General features: G+C 38.0%; 1 protein-coding gene across 3 annotated transcripts in view; it reads right to left on the reverse strand.

The window, feature by feature from the left end:
* LOC135202929 (uncharacterized) overlaps positions 1 to 24,343 on the reverse strand; it is a 398,076-nt gene that overhangs the window by 38,226 nt on the left and 335,507 nt on the right. For all 3 annotated transcript variants that reach the window (XM_064232392.1, XM_064232394.1, XM_064232393.1), the window contains one exon: positions 4,374 to 4,518. In XM_064232392.1, the coding sequence (XP_064088462.1) occupies positions 4,374 to 4,518 (145 nt within the window). The remainder of the gene's footprint in view (positions 1 to 4,373; positions 4,519 to 24,343) is intronic.

The following is a 24,343-nucleotide window of genomic DNA, read 5'->3' on the forward strand; positions in this document are numbered from 1 at the left end:
TCTCATAGAAAATTCTAAATCGTTCTCTTCTATTTAAGTATGAAAAACTGTCTCCATTCTACAATTTCCTCTGAAAATCTCTCTCTCATTACTATGATCACCTCCACCAGCAGTGGAGGCACCATAAGGGGGAAGGAGAAGGGGGAGGGGGGGGGGGGGGGTCGGGTTGAGGAGAGATATTCCATCGATCTTCGATAGCAACTTCCACTGAATCGCCGATAGACACTCAGTCTTTTGCTCATTTGATTTCCCGATGAATAAAAATTTTATTGGGGGGGGCGGGGGGGAGGGGGGGGAGGTTTCCGAGGTAAAAACTTATAAATAGAAACGTTTCCCATCGGACACACACACACAAATGTCTGGGGAGAAGAGGTGCGTCTAAGTGAGCAGTTCTGCCAGCAGCGCGCTTTTTGTAAAAAGAGGTTTTATATAATCACCTCCAATGCATGATACTTGACACACATATATATACGTATGTATCTATGTATATACATATATTGCAATATTTAGCCTTTTTCCAGTAATCCTTGGCTCCTTTGACAATACGCACAGTCACTCATATAAGTTCATGGATGTCCGGGTGTTTGAGAGAGATTTCCATTTCACCCCTTTCTGGATGACAGGTGTCTGGGAGTGCCAAACTGGCCAAATGTTCAACTACCTAACTCTGCTGTAGAAAGTGTCGGTGCGTGCCCGTCTTACGTCACTATACAGACCCGTTGTCCAGAAAGGGGTTGGATGGAATTCAGCTTTATGCCGGGAGACATCCATGAACTTATAAGTGACTATACATTACGACCACGAAAAGGTAAAGAAAACCATGAAGCACCACCTGTGTTACTACAGACCTCCCCCTGAAAAATGCTCCGTAATTCCCCGCAGTGGGGGTAGTGCCGTCAGTGTACCTCATTACTTAAAGTTCTTTGCAGCGTGTCTTCGGCCCATAGGTGAAACCCCTTTCGTTTCATTTACTGCATCTCCGTTCATATTCTTTCTTCATCTTACCTTCCACCCTCTCCTGACAATTGATTCATGGTGCAACTGCTTTGAGGTTTTCCTCTTGTTACACCTTTCAAACCTTTTGCTGTCAATTTCCGTTTCTGAGCTGAATGACCTCATAGGTCCCAGTGCTTGGCCTAAATTCTATATTCAACACACCGTCATTCAGCATAATCACTGAACGAACCGCCTTTAAATTCCTCCAACAGATGTTTGGTTGAGTGTAGTTCTTCATCTGGTTCAGATAATGATTTCCTTCGGCTAAATCGTTCAATGACTGACGAAGAATTGTTATGAATATTTGAAGAAGGACTCTGCATTGCTTCTCGGTTTGTATGTCTGAGACGTCTCTGTCTTTGTCTGTGTGTCAGTTTATGTTTGTGTCTGTGTTTGCGTCCGTGTCTGTTTGTCTGTGCTTATGACGGTGGTTGTCTATCTGTCTGTGTTTATGTCTGTGTCTGTGATTGGCTGTCTGTGTTTATGCCTGTGTGTTTGTTTATGTCTCTGTCTGTATTTGCCTTCTGTTTTTATATCTCTGTGAATGTTTGTCTGTGTTTATGCCTGTCTGTACTTCAGTTTGAGTTTGTCTGTCTGTGTTTCAGTTTGTTTGTAAGTGTTCAGAACTGTGTCTGCCTGTCTGTCTGTTTGTCTGCGTTTCTGTCTCTGTGTCAAACTGTCCGTCTCTCCCGACTGACATCTTTGGCAACACGATTGCATTTCTAGTTCTCATTACGTGTCCAACAGTCCCCCAAATACGGACGTCACTCAGACGAAGACGAGAGAGAGAGAGAGAGAGAGAGAGAGAGAGAGAGAGAGAGAGAGATGCAACTTGATTCGAGATTTATTTGCGATGTAATTATTTTCGTAATGAAAGCGTACGGAAATTCAAAGACGCTGTTCGATTGATGGAACAGATATCAAATGCTGCATTCTGATTGGCTGATTGGCGTTCGATTCTGAGAGCTGGGTTCTGATTGGCTCTCGCCATCCCCTTTTGAAATCTTCCCGAGACTCCATATGGGAGTATTTCTATCGGGGTTTTTGACTGGTTCGTTGATATTTAGAGATGACGTTTCTCATTGGCTAACCTTTTTGGAACTTGAGAGATGCCAGTGGTGAAGCTGATCAGGTTTTTGATTGGCTGTTAGGTATCAGAGCTGAGTTATGATTGGCTGGCATCGCCAATATCTTGAGATTTCTTCTCTTTGTTGCCAGGGGTCGGTTTAATCTGGACGTATTCAACAAATTTGAACTTATTTCTAAATTTCGAATAGACCTATAAAAATACACTCACTCTCTCTCTCTCTTGCTATCCGACCACTCCAACTCCCTCTTTCCACTGCCTTAAGAGCTGAAGGTATAAATTTGATCAAATAATAAATGGTCTCTCTGGCATAGTGATAGGAACTAAGGCCCTGTGCCTTTGCAACGGTGCCCCGAGTTTTGGTGTATTTTTTTTATATTTTACAGATGATTATTTCTCGTGTTCCGTTCTTTGTTTTTGTCAGTTTAGCACTTTCTTCCTTTCCTTGTATTTTAAAAGTTTAAAAGTCTTGTCTGGGTAAATGGGCTTTAGATTTCAGATATTGGATTTTTAGACAATTTTTGGTTTTTAATGTTTTTTACAATTTTCATTTTTAAGCCCTGCCTGGGAAAAGGGCTTTAGAATTTAAATACTCAATTTGTAGCATTTTTGTGTGTGTCCTTTTTTTTACAAGTTTAAAAGCCTAGTCTGGGACAAAGATTTCGATCTGCTAGAATGTACGTTTTCTCGTTTTGCACAAGTTTCCAAGCCTCGTCCAGGGAAAAGGAATTTTAACTTCAGACATTTGATCTGTTGAGGTCTGTTTTCTCATTTTTTACAAGTTGACAAGCCTTCTCTAGGTAAAATGCTTTAGATTCTTTTACGAGTTTACAAGCCTTGTCAGGGAAGGGGGTGGGAGGTGGGGTGGGGTTTTTAGACTTTAGACACTCAATCTATTCGGCTCTAAATAAAAAACCGCAACATATAAAACCCAAGTATTTATTTAGCCGGGATTCGATGCGACCGGAAATTCTTGCAAAGGCGTTGCAATACAGAATGACGTCACAAAATATAATACGATATCAGACCATACATCATACCCGGCGGATTTTGGATGCATCTGTTGCACTGCAATATATGTCACAGGCCGTTATATAATGGTTAAATTTATTACTGACATACATTATCTTCTCGCTGCCGGGCGGGAGGGTGCATATCCAATTTATGCATTATGCACAGGCGCATACATGGCATACTTCGTATATGCAAGCGAATTGCAGATATGCTTATATAATTAATCATATATTATATATATTTATGTATATACATTATATATATATATAATATATATATATAGATATATATATAGATTATAGTGTTTTTTATTTTTTTATTTTATATATTTAATACTGCATACATATATATTATATTTATATATATTATATATGTGTGTGTGTGTGTATACATGCTCGCATACACTCACATACACACACACACATATATATGTGTGTGTGTGTGTGTGTGTGTGTGTTGTGGATTATACATGATGTATGTATGCAGCAAGCTAATGTCAAGAAAATTCCGTTAAGTCTTTTTGTTGGTTTTGAAAAGGCCTTTGATAGGATTTCGAGACAGACTATAGGATAAATCAGGAGGCATCAGGAATACCGGAAATGTTTGTGAGGGCTGTTATGAACACGCATGAGGGCACATCTTGTCAAGTGATGGTTGATGGGTGGTTGAGTGATTCATTTGAAGTTAAGTCTGGTGTGATTCAAGGTGGCACTCTGTCTACTCTGTTGTTTGTATTGGTCGTAGATGACGTCAAAAGAAACACGGATGCAGGTCTACTCTGGGGAGGAAATGGGAAACTTCTTGACTTAGATTATGATGATGATATAGTTTTGATCTGCGAGGGACCAGAAAAACTGCAGTGTGTTGGATTGTCTAGTGAGTGAAGGCCGAATGGTTGGTTTGGTTTTTATGAGTGAAAATACTGAAATCATGAACACGAATACTGAAAATATACAGGATTGTCTAATGGAAGGCATGGTTGTAAAGCAAGGGGATAAGTTTAAATATCTGGGTGCTTATTTAGATAAGGAAGGTTTTGTAAGCAGAGAAAGAATAAAAAAGATTAAAAAGGGCTCACCAGGCAATGGGAATGCTTCAAGATATTTGGAATAAAGTAACATTTGCAATGCAACTCTTTTTTGCAACAGACATTCAATCACAAAGAAAAGAGAGGAACATTTAATGATGGCTGGTGGAAGGCCGCACAGCGAATACTTCCATGTTTCCCAGGCAAAACAATTTTGTGGGAAGTGATGTCCTGACGGGTGCTACTCACTTTTGTCTTTGAAGGCCGTGATGAGGAGCTTGAAACCGTTCTCTTTCGGTCCCCACTGGTCCGTCACGTAGCGCAGCGTCACGTGGTTGGTCTGGGTGTAGATCGTGCCTACGTTTTGTAACGTGTTACGGCAGGAGAGGTCAGCCTGGGGGAATGAGAGAGAGAAGTCAGTTATTACCTCCTTCAGGTGGGAATGACCGCCATCTTCCCCGATATAAAACTTCGGCTCTTCTGGATTTGTTACTTGGCCTCAGTTCGAATCGTCTGTGGTATTGGTGAAACTATATATATATATATATATATATATATATATATATATATATATATATATATATATATATATATATATATATATATATATATTTATATTCTTCTGTTAAAATACGTATAGAGTACTCAAAAAGGTGACATGTATGAAAAAAACAAGCTTGTACACACAGAGAGAGAGAGAGAGAGAGAGAGACTTTATTTTTTGAAGCGTACGTCCACACAGCAAAGGTCACAGACTCGTATGCACTGAAATATTAAAGCCCTCTGTAGCTTGTATGACACACATGCATAATACACATAAATATACATACACAAATACACACATATAAAGTGATACACACACGTATATATTATATATATATATATATATATATATATATATATATATATATATGTGTGTGTGTGTGTGTGGTGTGGGTGTGTGTGGTGTTGTGTGTGTGTGTGTGTGTGCGTGTTTGTGTGTGCATGTACAACTATATATTCTAAATATAATAAATAAGTTAGGTTTTATCATTACTGGCCATAACAAAATATAAATTAAATGGAAAATAAGAATATGTAACAAAGAAGAGATAGACATACTAAAACAACAAAACCAAACCAGATGGCTTGCCCCTGTGGAGAGGAAAGGAGATGAAGACAAGAGCCGCCGCAGATGAGGGGCGGGATTCTTGTGGAGACGAGAGCGAGGACCAGAAAGCGGCGTCAGGCCAGACGAGAAATTTCGGGAATGCGGCAGAAAACTAGGGAAGACTTATGGAAAATTCACGATCAAGTTGGCGACAGGAATGCGAGGTATTTATTTCCTCATTCCAGTCTGTTGCGTGGGTGTGGGAGCGTGTGGGCGTGGGTGAGGGTGAGTGGATGCGCCGAGGCAGACAGACCCACCTTTGTCCATCGCACTGGAACGTCAATAGAACTTCCGAATAATTCATAGCTATTGCTCAGGTATGACGTCAGGAGAATCCCTCCAGTTGTGGCTCACACCCACACACACAAAGGGATCTTTCCCAGACAGTGAGCCCCGAGGGTTTTCAGGGGTCGTTATCTATGACAAATATTTCTTGGGGTCAATATCTTTAAGATATTTGCAGTCTCTTGTTCATGTTTTGACGGTAATTGTAGGGGCGGAGTCGAGGCGATTTGTGACCCTCAAATGACATGATTCTCCTCTTTCGCAATCGATGGGTCACCTCTTTTGTGAGTCTCTTTTCAAGTTGAGTCGTCTTTCGTGGACCGGTGTTTTTGTGACGCCAATTCCCGGACGGGGGGCGGCGCTCGCGTGTCCCAAAGCAAAACTTAATAATATAATCAGGTTTCTCGTTGTTTAAAATTATGTTTGTTTAGGTATTTGTTTGATAAAACTACCTTTATATTTAATTAATTAATAATAATAATAATAATAATAATAATAATAATAATAATAATAATAATACTGAAAAAAAATTTATAATGCACAAAAAAGTAAAAAAAAAAAACATATATGGATTCATTCATATATAAGCTGGACTTACAAACAAGCAAGCAGAGAGAGAGAGAGAGAGAGAGAGAGAGAGAGAGTTACAATTGGATTAGGATGTCTCAAAGACTTATCAGTCCATCCGAGGAGAGTGAGTGTTCACTTATCTCTAGAGCAGGTTTTAATATTCTTTCACAGTCCTAATGATTTTGTCCAGATTCTGTTAAACTCTTCCACACTGTTGCTGTTGACAACTTCTGGTGTCACATATTTTGTATGTGAAAGAAGTTCCCGCAATGAGATGTGCTATATCTTTTCAGTTCTAGTTTCCATCTATTATTCCTCGTCTGGTTTTCGTTTAACGTGACTAGGTATTGTCTACTTTTGTTATGCCTTTCAGTATTTTGAATGTTCTATTAGTTGTCCTCGCAATCGTCGTGTTCTAAGGCATACATGTTCAGGCTCGTCAAGTCGTCTTGATAGCCTATTTGCCTGGTGGATGGAATTAACTTTATGGTTCTTGCGTGTACCCCTTCTAATCTATAAGTCATTTCTTAGTGATGGTGACCAAAGCTGTACTGCATATTCATGATGAGGTCTAGCTATGATGTGTAGAGCTGCCAGCACTGTTTCCTTGTTTCTGTATTTGAACTGCCTCTTTATGTATCCCACTAGTTTCTGTGTCCTCTTTTCGGCATTTATGCACTGTTTTGTGGATTTTAAGTCCTTGGTAATAATGATTCCAAGGTCTACTTCTTGTTCTACACTATTTTATGTCATTCCAAAGCAGCATATAGTTGGCATGAGAGTAATACTTTACACTTATCCACGTTAAAAGGCATTTGTCATCTTTTTTACCCCTCTCATATTTTCTTTAGAACATATCTTAGACTTTCTAATGTCTCTGGGTCTGCTGCATTTACACCTAGTTTGGTGTCGTCTGCATATTTGTCTATCCTGCTAGTTAATCCTATATCAATGCCATTAATATAAATAAAAAACAAGAGCGGGCCAAGGACAGAACCCTGAGGAACTCCGCTTGTCACATCTGCTCATTCTGATTCTTCACCGTTTATTACGACTCTGTTTTCTAATAGTTAGCCAGTTTTCGATCCAGTCTGCTGTTTCTCCTACAATTCCTAAAGCTCTAACTTTCGTCATCAGTTTCTTGTGTGGGACTTTGTCAAAGGTCTTTTGGAAATCTAAGTAGAGTATATCTGTTGCTCTACTACTGTCGCAAATACCAAACAAGTAATGGAAAAACTCCAAGAGGTGTGATATGCAGGATCTGTTGGCTGTTTAACAACAGGTTGTTTCTATCAATGTGATCCACAATTTGATCTCCGATTACGGACTCAAAAATCTTACAAGGGACTGACGAGAGAGAGAGAGAGAGAGAGAGAGAGAGAGAGAGAGAGAGAGAGAGAGAGAGAGAGAGAGAGAGAGAGAGAGGTAAAATAACCATCTAAATGTAAATTGCAAAGTCCGCACGTGAGATTTGGCAATGCAACAGAGAACAAACAAAAAGCAAGGCAATAAAGACAAGAGGCAGAGCATAAAACTGAACGCAGATTACAACGCATAGAGCTTTTTTTTCTATTTGTTAAAATATCAAATGCCACGCAGAATTGTTTAACAAGCATCATAAAACACTAAAATAAAATTTGTGTAACTATTTTTTTTTTGTTATGAAATCATTCCTTTGTTTCGAAGTTTTCGCTTTGCCATTATTTCTGTTTTCAATAAAGAATTGGTAATGATAAACTTATTCACACCGAATAAAAGAGAGAGAGAGAGAGAAAAGAGAGAGAGAGAGAGAGAGAGAGAGAGAGAATATGATAAAAAAACAATGTATAAAATCATTAGGTATATTAGCAAATTTTCACTTGTATACAGGAAAATATACTTGAGAGAGAGAGAGAGAGAGAGAGAGAGAGAGAGAGAGAGAGAGAGAGAGAGAGAATTATTATAAAGAAATAATGATCAATATAATTCGCAAGCGCTAGTTGTCACTCAGGCAAGGGGGGACGCAGAATGAGTTATTATTTTCTGTGGCGAAATGTTCGAATATTTCCAGAGTTCTACCTTTTAGGCCCAATTTTCATTCAATCAAGAGGCAATTATAGCGTCATTTACGCTTTCGATTAGTGAAAATAACCTACAGGTACAATTACCCGTCGCTATAGTGCTCTCTCTCTCTCTTTCTCTCTCTCTCTCTCCTATTTTGTCGTAGAAATGGGGTGGGGTGAATGTTAACATATCTAGCAGTGAACGTATTTCCTCTCTCTCTCTCTCTCTCTCTCTCTCTCTCTCTCTCTCTCTCTCTCTCTCTTCTCATTTTTCGCACGAATGCAATGTCTCTATTTTCTTGCACGAATGCGGTGAATATTAACATATCTGGAAGTGAACCTCTCTCTCTCTCTCTCGCCTTTTTTTTGTCTCCGTCTGCCCGCGGAGCCGTCATGTACAAACGCTAAAGCTTAAAGCTGTGCTCTTCATGGAGCTGAGAGAGAGAGAGAGAGAGAGAGAGAGAGAGAGAGAGAGAGAGAGAGAGAGAAAAGGGCTTTGAGCTCCAACCACTTCTTTGCTAGATTCGCTCTGTAAGGATTGCGTGTGTGATTTTCTTTGATATCTCTCTCTCTCTCTCTGCCTCTCTCTCTCTCTCTCTCTCTCTCTATCTCTCACTAATAATATATATATGTATATATATATATATATATATATATATATATATATTATATATATATATATATACACACACATTCATCACCAGTATATATCGGTATATATATATATATATATATATATATATATATATATACGTATACTATATATATATATATATATATATATATATATATATACATTCATCACCAGTAGATTATCGGTGTTGGACCCCCAAAAGTATACGAAATTATTCTTATGAAACGTCCACCGAATGAAACACAAAGGAATAAGGACCACCCACGCACACACGCGCGCACACACACACACACACACACACACACAAATATATATATATATATATATATATATATATATATATACATACATACCCACAATGAAAGGTTATAAACAAGAACACAAGTAAAAGTGAAAGTTCATAATTAAAATTAACACTGCAAAGGTTAGTCAACAGAAATCGAGAACAGTAAAACAGAAACAGGAAAACAGAAAAAATGCAGAATGGAAAATGGCTGACAACCAGACCTTCACAACTAAAAGTAGTTTCACTGAAAAGTTATTCAGCAGAACTTCGATGTTTCCGTTAAAGTAAGATAAGAGAATATGAAAATGAATAAACAAGTAAACAGATGTTAACAGAAACTTCCCACCAAAAGGAATTTAACAGAATGATCAGATTTTTTGATAAAAACAATTTAACAGAAACTTCACAATGAAAATTTTTTAACAGAAGTGTCCTCATTAGAAACCTTAACAGAAACTTTCCAACACCAAGAATTTAACATAAACTTCCCAATGAGAAGAATGGAAGGGAATTCAAGAATCTTCCCAATAAAAAAGAATTCAAAAAGATTTCAACAGAAACTTGACAATATAGAAAACATCAAAAAGAGCCAAGTCAACACAACTTCGAGATTCCTACAGCAAATATGAGAGGAAGAAGAAGGAGAAACTCCAACCAGGATAAAAACAAGTCCTTTAAATCAACTTGGGAAGCCAACAGGATACATCTAGGATCCTTTTAATTGGTCCTCATCCCGGGATTAGGATCCCGAGTCTGCTGCTGCTGCTGCCTCCTTGCCCTGGCACAGAAGCTTCTGGTCGCATTGGCCAAGGGTAGGAGACGTGTGGTCGTCAATATCAACTGATTATTTAGAGATCAAGAAAGCAGTTGCAAATTTACAGATATCAAGAACGCAGTTGCTTATTTACAGAAATCAAGAAGTCAGCTGTTCATTTACAGGAATCAAGATATTAATTAAAAATGAAAAAAAAAATCCATTGTTAATTTACAGTAACCAATTGTTTAGTTACAGGAATCAAGAAATCAACTGATTCTTTACTTGGCGTAAAGTTAAGAGAGTTTGACCCGGGCCTGGATGACGGTAGTAGTACTTAAAAAAGCAAAGATCCTCAAGTACGTCACAAATATATGTTGGCAACTTATCGTCGATATGTCACAAACACGCTGAATACATATCGGTAAACTGTAGTCAGCATGTTTGGGTTATTTGTGATTTGTTGACAACGTATGTTTATGACATGTATTATCGTAATAAGCAATGCAGCGATTTGTTGGCAATCCTTACTACTGCTTCAGATTCGTCTACTTCAGGTCGTCAACTTATCCTCAACATAGATGTGATATGTATACGATATGATTCCCAGATGTTTATGACACGCGAAAGCATAATTGCAGAGAAAAGGGGCAAAATGAGACAGCCGATGACGTCAGCTTCAAGAGGAAGAGGGTAAAGGCAACGCGCTCTCTCTCTCTCTCTCTCTCTCTCTCTCTCTCTCTCTCTCTCTCTCTCTCTCTCCTGCGTCTAGCCTTTTGAGTAATTAAGCTCGGCGAAGCGCGACTCCCTACGCTGACTGTTTTTTAATTAAGTTTACAAGATTATTCGCGTCCGTGAGAGAGGGCGGGTGTGTATTCTTGAGCACTGAAGCACAGGTGTACGCGCGCGCAGGAGAGAGAGAGAGAGAGCGAGCCTGTGGGATTATGCAAAATTGCTTCCGAGATTTGTAGGCCTAGGCAATTAAAAGAAAGAGCTCGTTCACCATGAGAGAGAGAGAGAGAGAGAGAGAGAGAGAGAGAGAGAGAGAGGCTAAATCTTTTCATACTCGACGTCACCGAAGACATTTGGTTACGTCGTCCTCAATAACTACGACGAAGTCGTACCGAAACTTTGCCCAACCGCCCCCCCCCCCCCCCCCCCCCCCTCGCCCCGAAGGGGAAGGGGTGGGAAGGATGCACCAGTATTCGTGGGAAGCTTAGGGGCTAATTGTATCGAAATGAGAGACCCAGGCTGGAAGTTAGTATCTGAGTGCAGTATTGGAATTCATTATAACTTTTTGTTTTTTCTTTTTTTTCTTTTTTCCTCCCAACCCCCAGGGATCTTTCAATCATCTTTTGGACCGTCTGGGCCGATTCCCAGATATCGAACTTGCCCACCCCAGGAGGGAGCTTTTCTTCCTTCTTGCCTCTCCCAAAACACGCAAATATTCCTTCCCTTTCGCAATTTGGCTGTTAGTTGATCGTCATGCTTTTTTTTCAAACTTATTCTGTCGTCAGTTTGTCCTAACTTCTCGAATTCTTCTCGCGTTTTTGGATACGCTTGTCCCTACAAAGCCTCAAGATCCAAGTGCGAGATATATGAAGAAATTATGATGTCAAGTAGTGGGAAACCATAATCATGACAAGGTCACATTGCCGACCTGACCACGAGAAGGTCGGCAACGTGACCTCGTCGTGATTATGGTGTCGCGGGTTCGTTTCCTGCTACCGGACATCATAATTTCTTCACATTTCTTGCACTTGGATCTTAAGGCTTTGTAATGACAAGCATATCCCCCCCAAAACAAGCGCAAAGAATTCGAGAAGTTAATAGGGCACTGTGACACACACACATGTATATATATATATAATATTATATATATAATATATATATATATATATATATATATATATATATATATATATATATATATCAATAGAAGTATCCACAGTAATACTCGTGGTTAGCAAGACTAAATGTAATAGTGGAATATTAACAGCGCTTAAAGCTTTCGTCCACCCTTCTGTGGACTTGATCACTTCACTAAAAACAGGCACACAACAATGGTGAAGAAACAGAAGTAAATATAAACAAACTGAAACAGACAAAAGAGGTTAAAATAGGCGAACGAGTCATTGGGTCATATTTCTTTTCAGAATTGGCAGTGACCTGCGAGGCAGGACAAAACGCTGGTCGTCGTCTTCTTGAATATCTTGGGGGTCGTTGTCCAAAATGGTAGTTTGATCTGCAGACTCTGGAACAGGCGAAGGTTGGTTGTCTACATTATCAGATTGAAGAGGGCTGTACACATTTCTGAAGTTCTTAATTCTGGCCCTTTTGCAAATATCTTCAGTTATAAGTAAATCACTATTCATAATGCCGGTATTCCCCTCAATGGCGTCATTGAAAATGATGAGAGCTCCTTCTACAATCCTCCTAGCGGTCCTGTCCGCACTTTTATAAATAATTTTGCCTTTTTTTGAAGTCAATGGCTTAGTTAAAATCCCAAGTGGGCTTAGTAATGGCGCTGTCAACATTACCCAAACGGCAGGCGCAATATGTTCCCGTTTCCTCTGGTCCAGGGAACGACACTTTCTCCAGTATAGCACTTGTCGCAGTTTTTACTCCCTATAGCACAGACTCCGACATCGGTGTTAGGTTTTCTGCAACTGTTCTTAGGCATTTTCAATCCAAGAGCAGTAGGGTATTGGAAGACTATGCTATACCCACGATCATACGGAAGGGGAAGGCATTTAAAATTAGTATTTGAACGGTGTTCCCTTGGATTATAAAACATTCTCTTAGCTCTAGAAAGATTTTTTTTGCCAATAAAAACTTGGGTAACAACCTTTTGAAACTTGTGGTCATAAATATAATTTCATGGCCAATAAAACTAAGGTCACAAACTCGAGCCGCTCTAAACAAACAAAATTTGTGAGAATTTTACTTTTGATTTTCTCTTCATGATATGAATAAATATGTATGTACTTATTTGTGTGAGTATTTTTCCTGAAAACAGAAAATTTAAAGGACTTATTTACATCATCCCGGTGAACAAACAAATCTAAGAAGGGCAGGCGATTATCGATTTCCCTTTCCAATGTAAACTTGATGGACGGAATAAAACTATTCAGTTGTAAGAGAAACTGATCAAAACTATCGACATCGTCCTCATAAATAATAAAGTTATCATAACATATCTTACACGTATAAAAGGTTTCAAATCATTTGGAAGTTTGCCCACATACAGGATTTCAAAAAATTCCTTACCAAGATTAACTAAAACAGGCGACAATGAGGATCCCATAGTAACTCCTGCCTTTTGTTGGTAGAATTCTCCTTCGAACTCAAATATGGTAGAATCTACACACGTCTTTATGCGCTCGCATAATTTATTAATATGAATAGGTGACGTGAATATTCCCCCTTCACTCATTGTGACCAAATTAGCTGAAACAAAGTCACGAGGTACATTAGTGAATATGAGACGATGTCCAGACGGTACACAATTCCGTCCAAATTTTCACTTCTAATTCTATCAAAGGAATCAAGATTAAGTTTCAGATGGGAGCTTGATATATTTCCCCCTAAGTCACTTCAAACCTCGACTAACCAAGAAGTCAAATCAGCTTGTGGGGTTTTGCAGTTTGCTACAGTTGGCCTGAAAGGGACGTCCTCCTTGGGGATTTTTGGAGGCCACAAAAGTAACTAACAGAGGCCAGTTTTCTTGTCAGTTTACTAAGAATAACATCTTTCATTTCTTTGGCAACGCCAACTTTTACAATGTCCTTCATTTTCTTGTTAAAGGTAGATTGAATATCAGAAATAGACGAAGCTGCAGAAATCTTTGTGTAAGTTTGAACATCACTGAGTAATCTAATCTAACTACTTTAGTAAGATAATCTGACCTGCTCATGACCACAACACATCCCCTTTTGTCGGCCTTAGAGATTTTAACGTTAGATTTGTTTTTCAGTTTACGAAAAGCATCTGAAAAACGTTTAGGAAGATGTACTGTTTTATCCTCAAACAAACTGAATAAAGTCCCTTTAAAGAATTCCATGTTAAAGTGTGAGTTTTTAAAACTGAGTCAATTGATATTTCCAATTCCTTTTATGAAATCCATATCTTCCACACCTAAGGAAAAATTAAGGACCAGGCACAGAAGAAATTTTCTATCTACATCCTGGTCAAGTTCCGATAAAACTTGCATATTGTCGGGGTTAAAACATTTATTCCAAGGTGACAGTTTACATAAGTTCAATAATTTCGCATTAAGTGATCTTTGGTGTAGCAAAGACTTGCCAAAAGCTACTTCGAAGACCTGCAAAATAAGGATCCAGTTGAAATCGATTTTGGGGTTTCTGTCCAAAAACCGAACTCGAAGTCAATTTCTCCGGTGTCGGAGCTTCAAGAATAACTCCTCTGTTCTAAAATCAGCCTATTGAATCTGGTTTTCAAAAAAAGCATTTTGTACTTAGGGATAGGCTCTCATGAACAAGATTCTCTATGTAACCAACCGAACATCTTATAATCCAAGGGCACACCCATCAGCTACTAATTTTATATGCGTTCCTCTTCCGTATAATCTTTCGGATAATCTTTGAAAAAAAAAGACATAAGTATAGCGTAGTTTTCCCAATACCCTAATGCTCTTAGAATGAAAATGATCGATAACAGTTGCAGATAACCTAACACCGATGTCGGAGTCTGTGCTACAGGAAGTAAAAACTGCGACAAATGCTATACTGGAGAAAGTGTCGTTCCCTGGACCAAAGGAAAAGGGAACATATTGCACCCTGCCGTTTGGGTAATGTTGACAGCGCCATTGCTAAGCCCACTTGGGATTCTAACCAAGCCATTGACTTCAAAAAAGGCAAAATTATTTTAAAAAGTGCTGATAGGACCGCTAGGAGGATTGTGGAAGGAGCTCTCATCACTTTCAATGACTCCTTTAAGGGGAATACCGGCATTATGAATAGTGATTTACTTATAGGTGAAGAGATTCGTAAAAGGGCCAGAATTAACAACTTCAGAAATGTGTACAGCCTTTTTCAAATAGAAAATGTAGACAACCACCCATCGCCTGTTCCAGAGTTTTGAGATCAAACTACCATTTTGGATAACGACCCCAAAGATATTCAAGAAGACGACGACCAGCGTTTTGTCCTGCCTGTTTCTTCACCACTGTTGTGTGCCTGTTTTTAGTGAAGTGATCAAGTTCACAGAAGGGTGGACGAAAGCTTCAAGCGCTGTTAATATTCCACTATTACATTTAGTCCTGCTAACCACAAGTATTACTGTGGATACTTCTGTTTACAGAGAAGCACGATATGGTGTTTATATATATATATATATATATATATATATATATATATATATATATATATATATATATATGTATGTATGTAGTATGTATATACTATATAGTGACGACACGGTCGAGATGTCAGTTGTATAGGCCTTGGTTGTACTATAAATTCTGCTGAACACCGGTCTTTTTTTACTTGCGGCTTTAGGGTAGATAGCTTTACCTTTCTTGTTAGTCTTTTGTGGCTTTACAGAGGAATGAACCGGAAAAAACAATGGAGCTGTCAAAGAGGACTCGCTTTCTGTTCCTTTCATGCGTTCTCGACACAGGGAACCGAAAGAAAGCAATATTCTCTCTCTCTCTCTATTCTCTCTCTCTCTCTCTCTCTCTCTCTTATCTCTCGCTCTCGATAGATATATATATATATAATATATATATAATTATATAGATATTCTAATATGTATATATATAATTATATATGTATATATATTACATAAATTTATTTATCTATCTATCTATACATATACGTTTGCACAGATCTTCTTTCCTGTATCAGGAGGTTGGGGTGCCTTAAAGAATACTTTGTTTTCTTTTGTTACCTGGGGAGGGAGAGAGAGAGAGAATATATATGCGCTCACTCACAATTTCAGGCTGACAGTCCAATAAATCTATGAGGGCCAGAGTCCAATACAGAAATAAAGGAACCCTGAGCCTTACGTACTGACGAGGAACAAGGTGGCCCCCTGGGGCAGTCCAGGCAATTTGGGGGCGTCTCATGGAGACGAATGGGCCAAATTTGTCTTGATCTGAGGTAAAGGTTTTTTTTATTTTGCAATGTATCCTTTTTCTTGAATGATATACCAAGCCTGTAGGAACGGTTTTTTATTTCTATAATTTATAACTTTTCTTGAATTGTAATGTTGGGCAGGTGAATCTGGTGTCACTGACCGTTTGTATTTAGGAGGAAAATGCTGTCACTGATTGCTATTCATGTTAGGAAGGACATTGATGATATCAGGTACAAACGATTGTCAGGAAAATGGTGTCCACTTTTCCCTGCTTTTACAAGGAGAACGAGTCGGCTTTTTATAATATACAGAAGAGATATTAAACAATTATCCATTGAAAAATATATTATATACGTATATATATATGTAATGGGCACTGGCTACATCTATCTATCTATCTATCTATCTATCTATCTATCTATCTATCTATCTATCTATCTATATATATACATATATATATATATATATATATATATATATATATATATATATATATATATATATATATATATAATTTCACGTTACCCTTGGTCCCTCTTGGAGGCTGAGATTTGAAAATGAAATTATCAAGCGTTCAGAGGGCCGTTTCACCTGTTGAATCTACTTTTCCCCTGCGCCTGCTTCTTCTTCTTCTCAGAGAGAGAGAGAGAGATGAGAGAGAGAGAGAGAGGAGAGAGAGTAGAGAGAGAGATTAGAGAGAGTAGAGAGAGGGAGAGCTTCCTTTGGCTGGCTCCAACAGAGCGAGATCGACTTCAAAGGGAGGGACGCTTGTCAGTCTATGTGGGCCTTGGGTTCATCTTTTAACGAAATCTTTCTACTCGCTCGAGTATCTCACTAGAGCATGGCCAAAACGGCAGTCAATGCTCCCCTTTGGAGAGAGAGAGAGAGAGAGAGAGAGAGAGAGATAGAGAGAGAGAGAGAGAGAGAGAGAAGGGAATTTTCCCTGCCTCTTTCATGAGAGCGTCTCACTAGATCCTGGCCAACAAACCAGTCAATGCCCCTTTTGAAAAGAGAGAGAGAGAGAGAGAGAGAGAGCCTCTTTGAAGCAGAAAACCGACAAATCAGGATTCCAGATTTCTGGGAATCTTCAAGGAAGCGCAAACTCAACAAACTTATTTTTTCCATTCAGCTATTTTTATGAAATACTTGAGTATATAAAAGAAGAGATTAATAGCGTAAGAAACGAAGAGGGAAGTTAAAGGAATTTGCTAAGAGAGGGGGTATGGCTGTTCATAATCTACTCTCCGAGGAATTAACCCCCAGTTAAAGGTGGACATACGAGACGGGAGTTTTGAGTGACGCTCAGTAAGGCATCGAATGGCTGCCGCCAAGCGTAGCTAAGTCCACTGGACAGAAAATATATTTGAATTAATCTGGGCTCTTCTCATAACTATACACAAGTTTAGGGGTCTTCTGGTTACAAATGTGTCCCTAGTGGATAGCATCGCCTGGTTTCAAAATCTGTCGCTAATAGATAGCAACAGCTGCTGTTAATAATTCCCCAGTGGATAGCAACAGCTGTGTCAATTAAGTCCCTAGTGGATAGAAACAGCTGTCATTACTAGGGCCGGGACGACCAACCAGCTGTGTCAGTTAAGTCCCTAGTCCCTAGTTGATAGCAACAGTTGGTTTCAATTCAGTCCCTACTGGATAGCATCACTAGTTTTTCAAATCTCTCCCTAGCGGATAGCATTAACTGGTTTCAATTCTCTCTCTAGCTGATAGAGACAGCTGCTTTCAATTTAGTCCCTAGTGGATAGCAACAACTGTTTTCAATTCAGTCTCTAGAAGACAGCAACAGCTTCAATTCAATACCCTAGTTAACTAGTGGATAACCCCCGTAGGGGGGTAGTGCCGTCAGTGCACCTCATAAAGTGCAACTGTAGGCATTTCTTAAGGTTTTTTGCAGCGTCCCTTCGGCCCCTAGCTGCAACCACTTTCATTCTTTTTACTGTACCTCCTTTCATATTCTCTTTCTTCCTTTTTACTGTCCACCCTCTCCTAACAATTGTTTCATAGTGCAACTGCTTTGAGGTTTTCCTCCTGTCACACCTTTCGAGCCTTTTACTGTCAATTTCCGTTTCAGCGCTGAATGACCTTAGTTGCTCCAGTGCTTGGCATAAAGCCAAAAATCTATGTAATCAAAATGAAATAAAAAAACCTAGCGGATAATAGCATCAGTTGGTTCCAAGCGCTTCCCATCTACTGCATCAACTCTTCCCAAAAAACGTCAAGTGTCTAAGAGATGCCATTACCTCCCAATCTAGACCTCTCTGATGCCCAGTCAATAACATTACCTATTTATGAACTGACTTCAAAACCTGTCATTCCCTACTTGATTACTTAACCCAGCGACTGTAAATTGTATTCGAGCTGCATAAAAGGGTTTTCCGCACCAATTCATTCTCATTCCAAGACATTATTATGCCTCTGGGAGAGAGGCTGGCAGCCCCTTGTTCCCGATATCCAATAGCTGTGTAGTGACAGGAACATCTGTTTGGGGATAATGTCCTCTCCCCCCTCCCCCTCTGGTCTGCGTGAAAATAAGTGACGCAGCGGAGAGAGAGAGAGAGAGAGAGAGAGAGAGAGGAAGGGGTGGGGCGGGTAGCAAACAGTATCTGTAAGTTTGAGAACAGCGATTGAATGAATATATATACATTGAGAGAGAGAGAGAGAGAGAGAGAGAGAGAGAGAGAGAGAGAGAGAGAGAGAGGAGAGAGAGAGAGAGAGGAAGGAGGCGGGTAACAAACAGTATCTGTAAGTTTGAGAACAGCGAATGAATTAGAGAGAGAGAGAGAGAGAGAGATGAGAGAGAGAGGGGGGGGGGGAACAAAGCAGTATCGTTAAGTTTGAGAACCAGAAGAGAGAGAGAGAGACAGAGAGAGGAGAGAGAGAGAAGAATTTTGTTTTGGCCTTCGGTAAACAGTTTGAGATTACTACTCATATAGCCGGTCTTTCTGAAAACTGATATTTCATTCTTGTCTGTAAGCTATTTATATTACTTTTTTGTGAAGGCTTATCTCATCCGAAAAGCTGTTTAAGCTGCGTGTATGTTATTTTCGTGTTTTCGTTAAAAACTGTAGGTTAATCTATTGGTTTTAGACTACTCATCTTATATACCTATCTAATAATGTTTATTCTTTAACCGATAACGACTACATTTCCAAATATTTTACAAAGTATATATATGATAAATATATATATATATATATATATATATATATATATATCATATATATATATATATATAATGTAATGCAACTTTGATCTCTTACTTATTCAAGCTAATTGACGGCTAATTAATAATAATAATAATAATAATAATAATAATAAAATAATAATAATTACTGGAATATATAATAATATACAATAAATATATATCTTTGTGTGTGTGCGTGTGTTTTGAGTATTATATATGTACCCACACACACGCACACACACACACACACACACACACACACACATATATATATATATAATATATATATATATATATATATATATTATATATATATATATATATATACACACACATAAATATTACACTTACATACCAGAAAACAATAACAAAGCAAAAATAAAAACAAAACAAATACAATGACTTCTTTCCAAAGGCTGTGCCAAAATTGGTCACAGGCGACGTTCCAGCCCCGACGCCTTCATGACAGAGGTCATATGGTCACACCAAATGACGTCAGGTCAGGTCTCTAAATATAGCTTCTCGTGTCAAGTTCCGTAGGTCAAAGGGCATTTCCATCTCGTCTTTACAAACATTTTTCAAAGTAAAATGAAGAATTGCCAAACTGACGGACGAAAGAGCAATGATCTCTTTTCTTATCATCTACCTATTACGCTTTCGTAACTGAAATAGATATTCTTTTAGATAACTTGTTCCCTGGGTGTATTAATTAACGAAATTAATTTCCGTTACCTGAGAGTTGACAAACGAAAGAATAAGAAGTAGCTACTCACTTATTTTGTTCAAATTTTCTTAATTAAATTATATAATCTAAGTAACTATTTCAATAAGTGCATTCATTAAGTAAAATTAATTTCCGTTCCTGAGAGATAACAGACAAAAGAGTTGCTATTTTTTTCCAAGTTTAGCCAACCAAAATATATGATCTAAGTAACTTTATTTCTACAGTGTATTTAATTAGTGGCCGCGTGAAAGACTCCCAAAAGAAAGATTTTGCAAATTCGATCTTTGCTTTTGTATGTAAACAAAACTTACAAATAATAATTCCATGGTTATCATCCTAATAATTCATTAACTATTAAGGTTCAATATTGAATTCTCTGTGTGTGTTTTACTGTAAGAATATATTCCAACTTGTAGAAGATTCACCCGGCGGCTCATGTTGACAATATTACGAGCTTAGCCAATTCTAGAAGTCTGTTTCTGTCAAACTAATTACCATTCATGAAAAGTTGCCCAATATAAGACTTCCTAGTAAGTGTCATATCTCCTTCAGGCTGAGGTTAAGTAAACATCCACCTTTGAAGGAATATTAGAATATTCCTCTAATCAATTTACTTTTTGAATAATCTCATTTGTTGTGACTTACGAATATTCAGTTATTTTGTAAATGGTCTTTTCATCTCTTCCTATTATAAATATTCGTTAATTTACACAATCATACGTAGTGAATATTAATTACCGAATCTCGAAAATATTCGTATCCATCTGTAGAAAATATTCACAATCTCCTGACGGAAATATTCACAGCCTGCTCAAATGAATATTCGTAATCCCCTATTGGGAATATTCGTAGTTTTCAATTGTGAATATTTAAAAGCAATATTCGTAATTTTCAATTGTGAATATTTAAAAGCCAAAGCTGCCCATATTAATAACCCACCGTCGTGAATATTAACAACCCACACTCGCGAGTAACTATAACCCTCTACTGTAAATATATACAACCCATTCTTGTGAATAACTACAACCCTCGAGAGAGAGAGAGAGTAATAATAATCATAACAAAAGTCTGATATGTAATTACCCACTTGTCTACTCGGTAGTTTCATTAATCCATCAGTAGTAGCAGAGAGAGAGAGGAGAGAGGAGGAGACTACGGTAGAGTCCGGGACTGGGGGAAGGAGATCAGTAAAGACGACGACGCGATGCGCCCGAGAGAGGACGAGAACGAGTGAAGAGAGAGAGAGAGCTAGTAAAACGGTATATCCACTCAGCTTATCATAAAAGGATACACGGAAACGACAAGATCTGACCCTTACGTCCCGAGAACAGAAGGACGAAAATCCCTTGCAAGATATCTTCGGGAAAACCCACTCGACTTTGAAACCGGTCTGCGAAGTTCGCTAATGAATTGAAACTTTGAATTGAAACTTGAATTAGGACTTTGAATTAGGACTATATGAAAGCGTCAAATGTTCCTTTTGACTTTGTGGCTCTCTGTGTTTCCTATGGGCCAAAAGGTCTCGCCTTCCTCTACATTACTATCATGGACATTATAATTTTATTATATATATATATATATAGTATATATATATATATATATATATATATATATATATATATATATATATATATATATATATATATATATATATATATATATATATATTAATATGGTATATGTTATATGTATGGAAAATATATATAAATATATATATATATATATCCTATATATATATATATATATATATTAATATATATATGTGCATATAATCCCAGCAAAGGGACAACAAGGCGAAACCAGCATTTTGTACAACTTTATTGGGACATGTTTCGAGTATTACTATCACTCGTCATCAACCTACAAAATCAAAATGAATGACATAATAATTCTTGTCATCAAATTCACAATAATGCAGCAAAAATGAGTGTGTGTGTTTCCTTCTGTAAATTTCATACTCAAGAACAGAAATAAATTCTTCATTTAATTCTAATTCACCAATATATCTACAACTGTCATAAAAATAATCAAGCATAATTCAACCAACTTTAACACTAAAAAAAAAAAAACAGGTAAACATCGTGACAGAAACGACGCATCATTCTGTCCAAACTCTCCACCATCATCGTCTCCACTCCGGTCCTTCCGCTGTCCACCCCGTCTGCTTATTTCCCATCCCAATTATGACCTCATTTTCCCCAGGAGATCGTCCGGGAATTATTGGGTCATCCCTGGATTCCATTTTTTGGGGGGAGATTTAGAAATAACATTCTCTCTCTCTCTCTCTCTATTCTTAGTAATATTCTTTCTTTCTGGACTCTTGATATTATTACTCTTTCTGTCTGTCTGTCTTCACCATCCCCACCCTCTCTCTCTCTCTCTCTCTCTCTCTCTCTCTCTCTCTCTCTCTCTCTCTCCCCCGACCATCCAGCAACAGCGGCCCACACAAGAGACCATTTGTTGGGTATATGAGGCCTTCTCCATTGCAGGTTGTCAGTGCTGGAAGTTCCTGCCAGATTGCTTGTCACTGGCGTTGCCAGCCAAATTTCTGGAATAATGTATGCCTGGAATACTATCTGGGAATGCCCTGCCACATTTCTGGAATAATGCGGGGACTAGAATACCGTTTGGGAGCCTCTCGACAGATTTCCAGGGTAAATGCTGGAATACCTTACGGAAATCTTTCGACAGATTTCTGGGGCAATGTTTGCTGGAAGACCATTTGGAAATCTCTGCTTAAGAGAGAGAGAGAGTCTTACGACGCCATCTACAATATAGAGAACACAGCCGAGGATTTTCACAAATATAAACTTTCTTATTCAACGGCCAAGGTTAGATTAGCCTGCCAAGACTATGACGTGTTTAAGAGCGGTATAGAGTCACTGATGGACTTTGGGGCGTGATATATATATATATATATATATATATATATATATATATATATATATATATATATATATATATATATATAATATAAAAAGGTATAAGCCACGAAGGAAAAATAAACAACGGAGTTTCTGCAAGATCTTTCGACTCGACGTCGAGTCGAAAGATCTTGTAGAAACTATGTGGTTTTATTTTTCCTTCGTGGCTTATACCTTTACTTATGGATTTATCACGTTCCAAACTTTCGTGATTCAGTTATACATATATACTATATATATATATATATATAGTATATATATATATATATATATATATATATATGATCTCTCTCTCTCTCTCTCCTCTCTCTCTCTCTCTCTCTCAACACATCTGTCCAAAAATGTTCCCCGTTTCCTCGCGTTCCCGTCCTTCCGGAACTGAAATATGAAGAGAGAGAGAGAGAGAGAGAGAGAGAGAGAGAGAGAGAGAGGAGAGAGAGGAGGAGAGAGGGCTGCAGGAAATCATATAAATCAAATCGTCCCCATTTGGCATTCGGGTAATGTCTGAACGATCTAGTAATGGCGGCGATTTCCTCTGGAGTTGTTTCTTCTTCTTCTTCTTCTTTTATTTGCATAATCGGTCATTCCCTCGTGAAGACTGCCAATGGAGGATGGTTGGTGTTGGATGATTAAAAAAAAAAATGGAGAGAAACGTCGACTATAAACAGGATGATAATGAAAGAACAAAAAGACAAAACAGCGAATACACAACGGTAACCGGTAGAAGAATATTTAAAGAAATCTCCATTGTTTATATACACTTACACACGACACAACACACACTACACACACACACATATATATATATGTGTGTGTGGGAGTATGTGTGGATGCGCGCGCGCGTGTATCCAGAAAGACAATAGCAGAAGAAACAGTCATGATGGAAGAATAAAGGACAAAATGGCGTCGATATGCAATGCAAAATGGAAGACAAATTAATGAAATGGTGAACTACTATGAAGAACATATTAATGAAATATATCTGTTTTACCTTAATAGTAATGAGTGTGTTCACACACGCATACACACATACACACACACACACACACACACACACATATATAATATATATATATATATATATATATATATGTATGTATGAATATGTATGTATATATATATATATATATATTATATATATGAACAAAGTTACAACCACGAAGGAAAATTGAAACACTGGAGATGCTAAGTACTTTCGCCATATTACCAAGACATGGTCACAGTGTTTAAATTTTCCTTCGTGGCTGTAACTCTGTTCGTATAATTATCACGTTTATAATTTTCCGTGATTTAAAATCAAACACACATCACACACACACACACACACATATATATATATATAAATATATATATATATATATATATATATATTATATATATATATATATATATATACTACTGAAACCTACAGGAGAAACTTATATGAATTTATCTGGACAACCTCATAAGCCAAGTCAATTTCATCTTCATTCACGTCATTTGAACTGGAAATAAAAAAGCTGAAAACCAGCAGCACCCCCTCCCCCTCCCCAGCCTCTAGAAACCAAGGGGA

Source organism: Macrobrachium nipponense, chromosome 33 (genome assembly GCF_015104395.2).
Source record: "Macrobrachium nipponense isolate FS-2020 chromosome 33, ASM1510439v2, whole genome shotgun sequence".
Lineage (NCBI taxonomy): Eukaryota > Metazoa > Arthropoda > Malacostraca > Decapoda > Palaemonidae > Macrobrachium > Macrobrachium nipponense.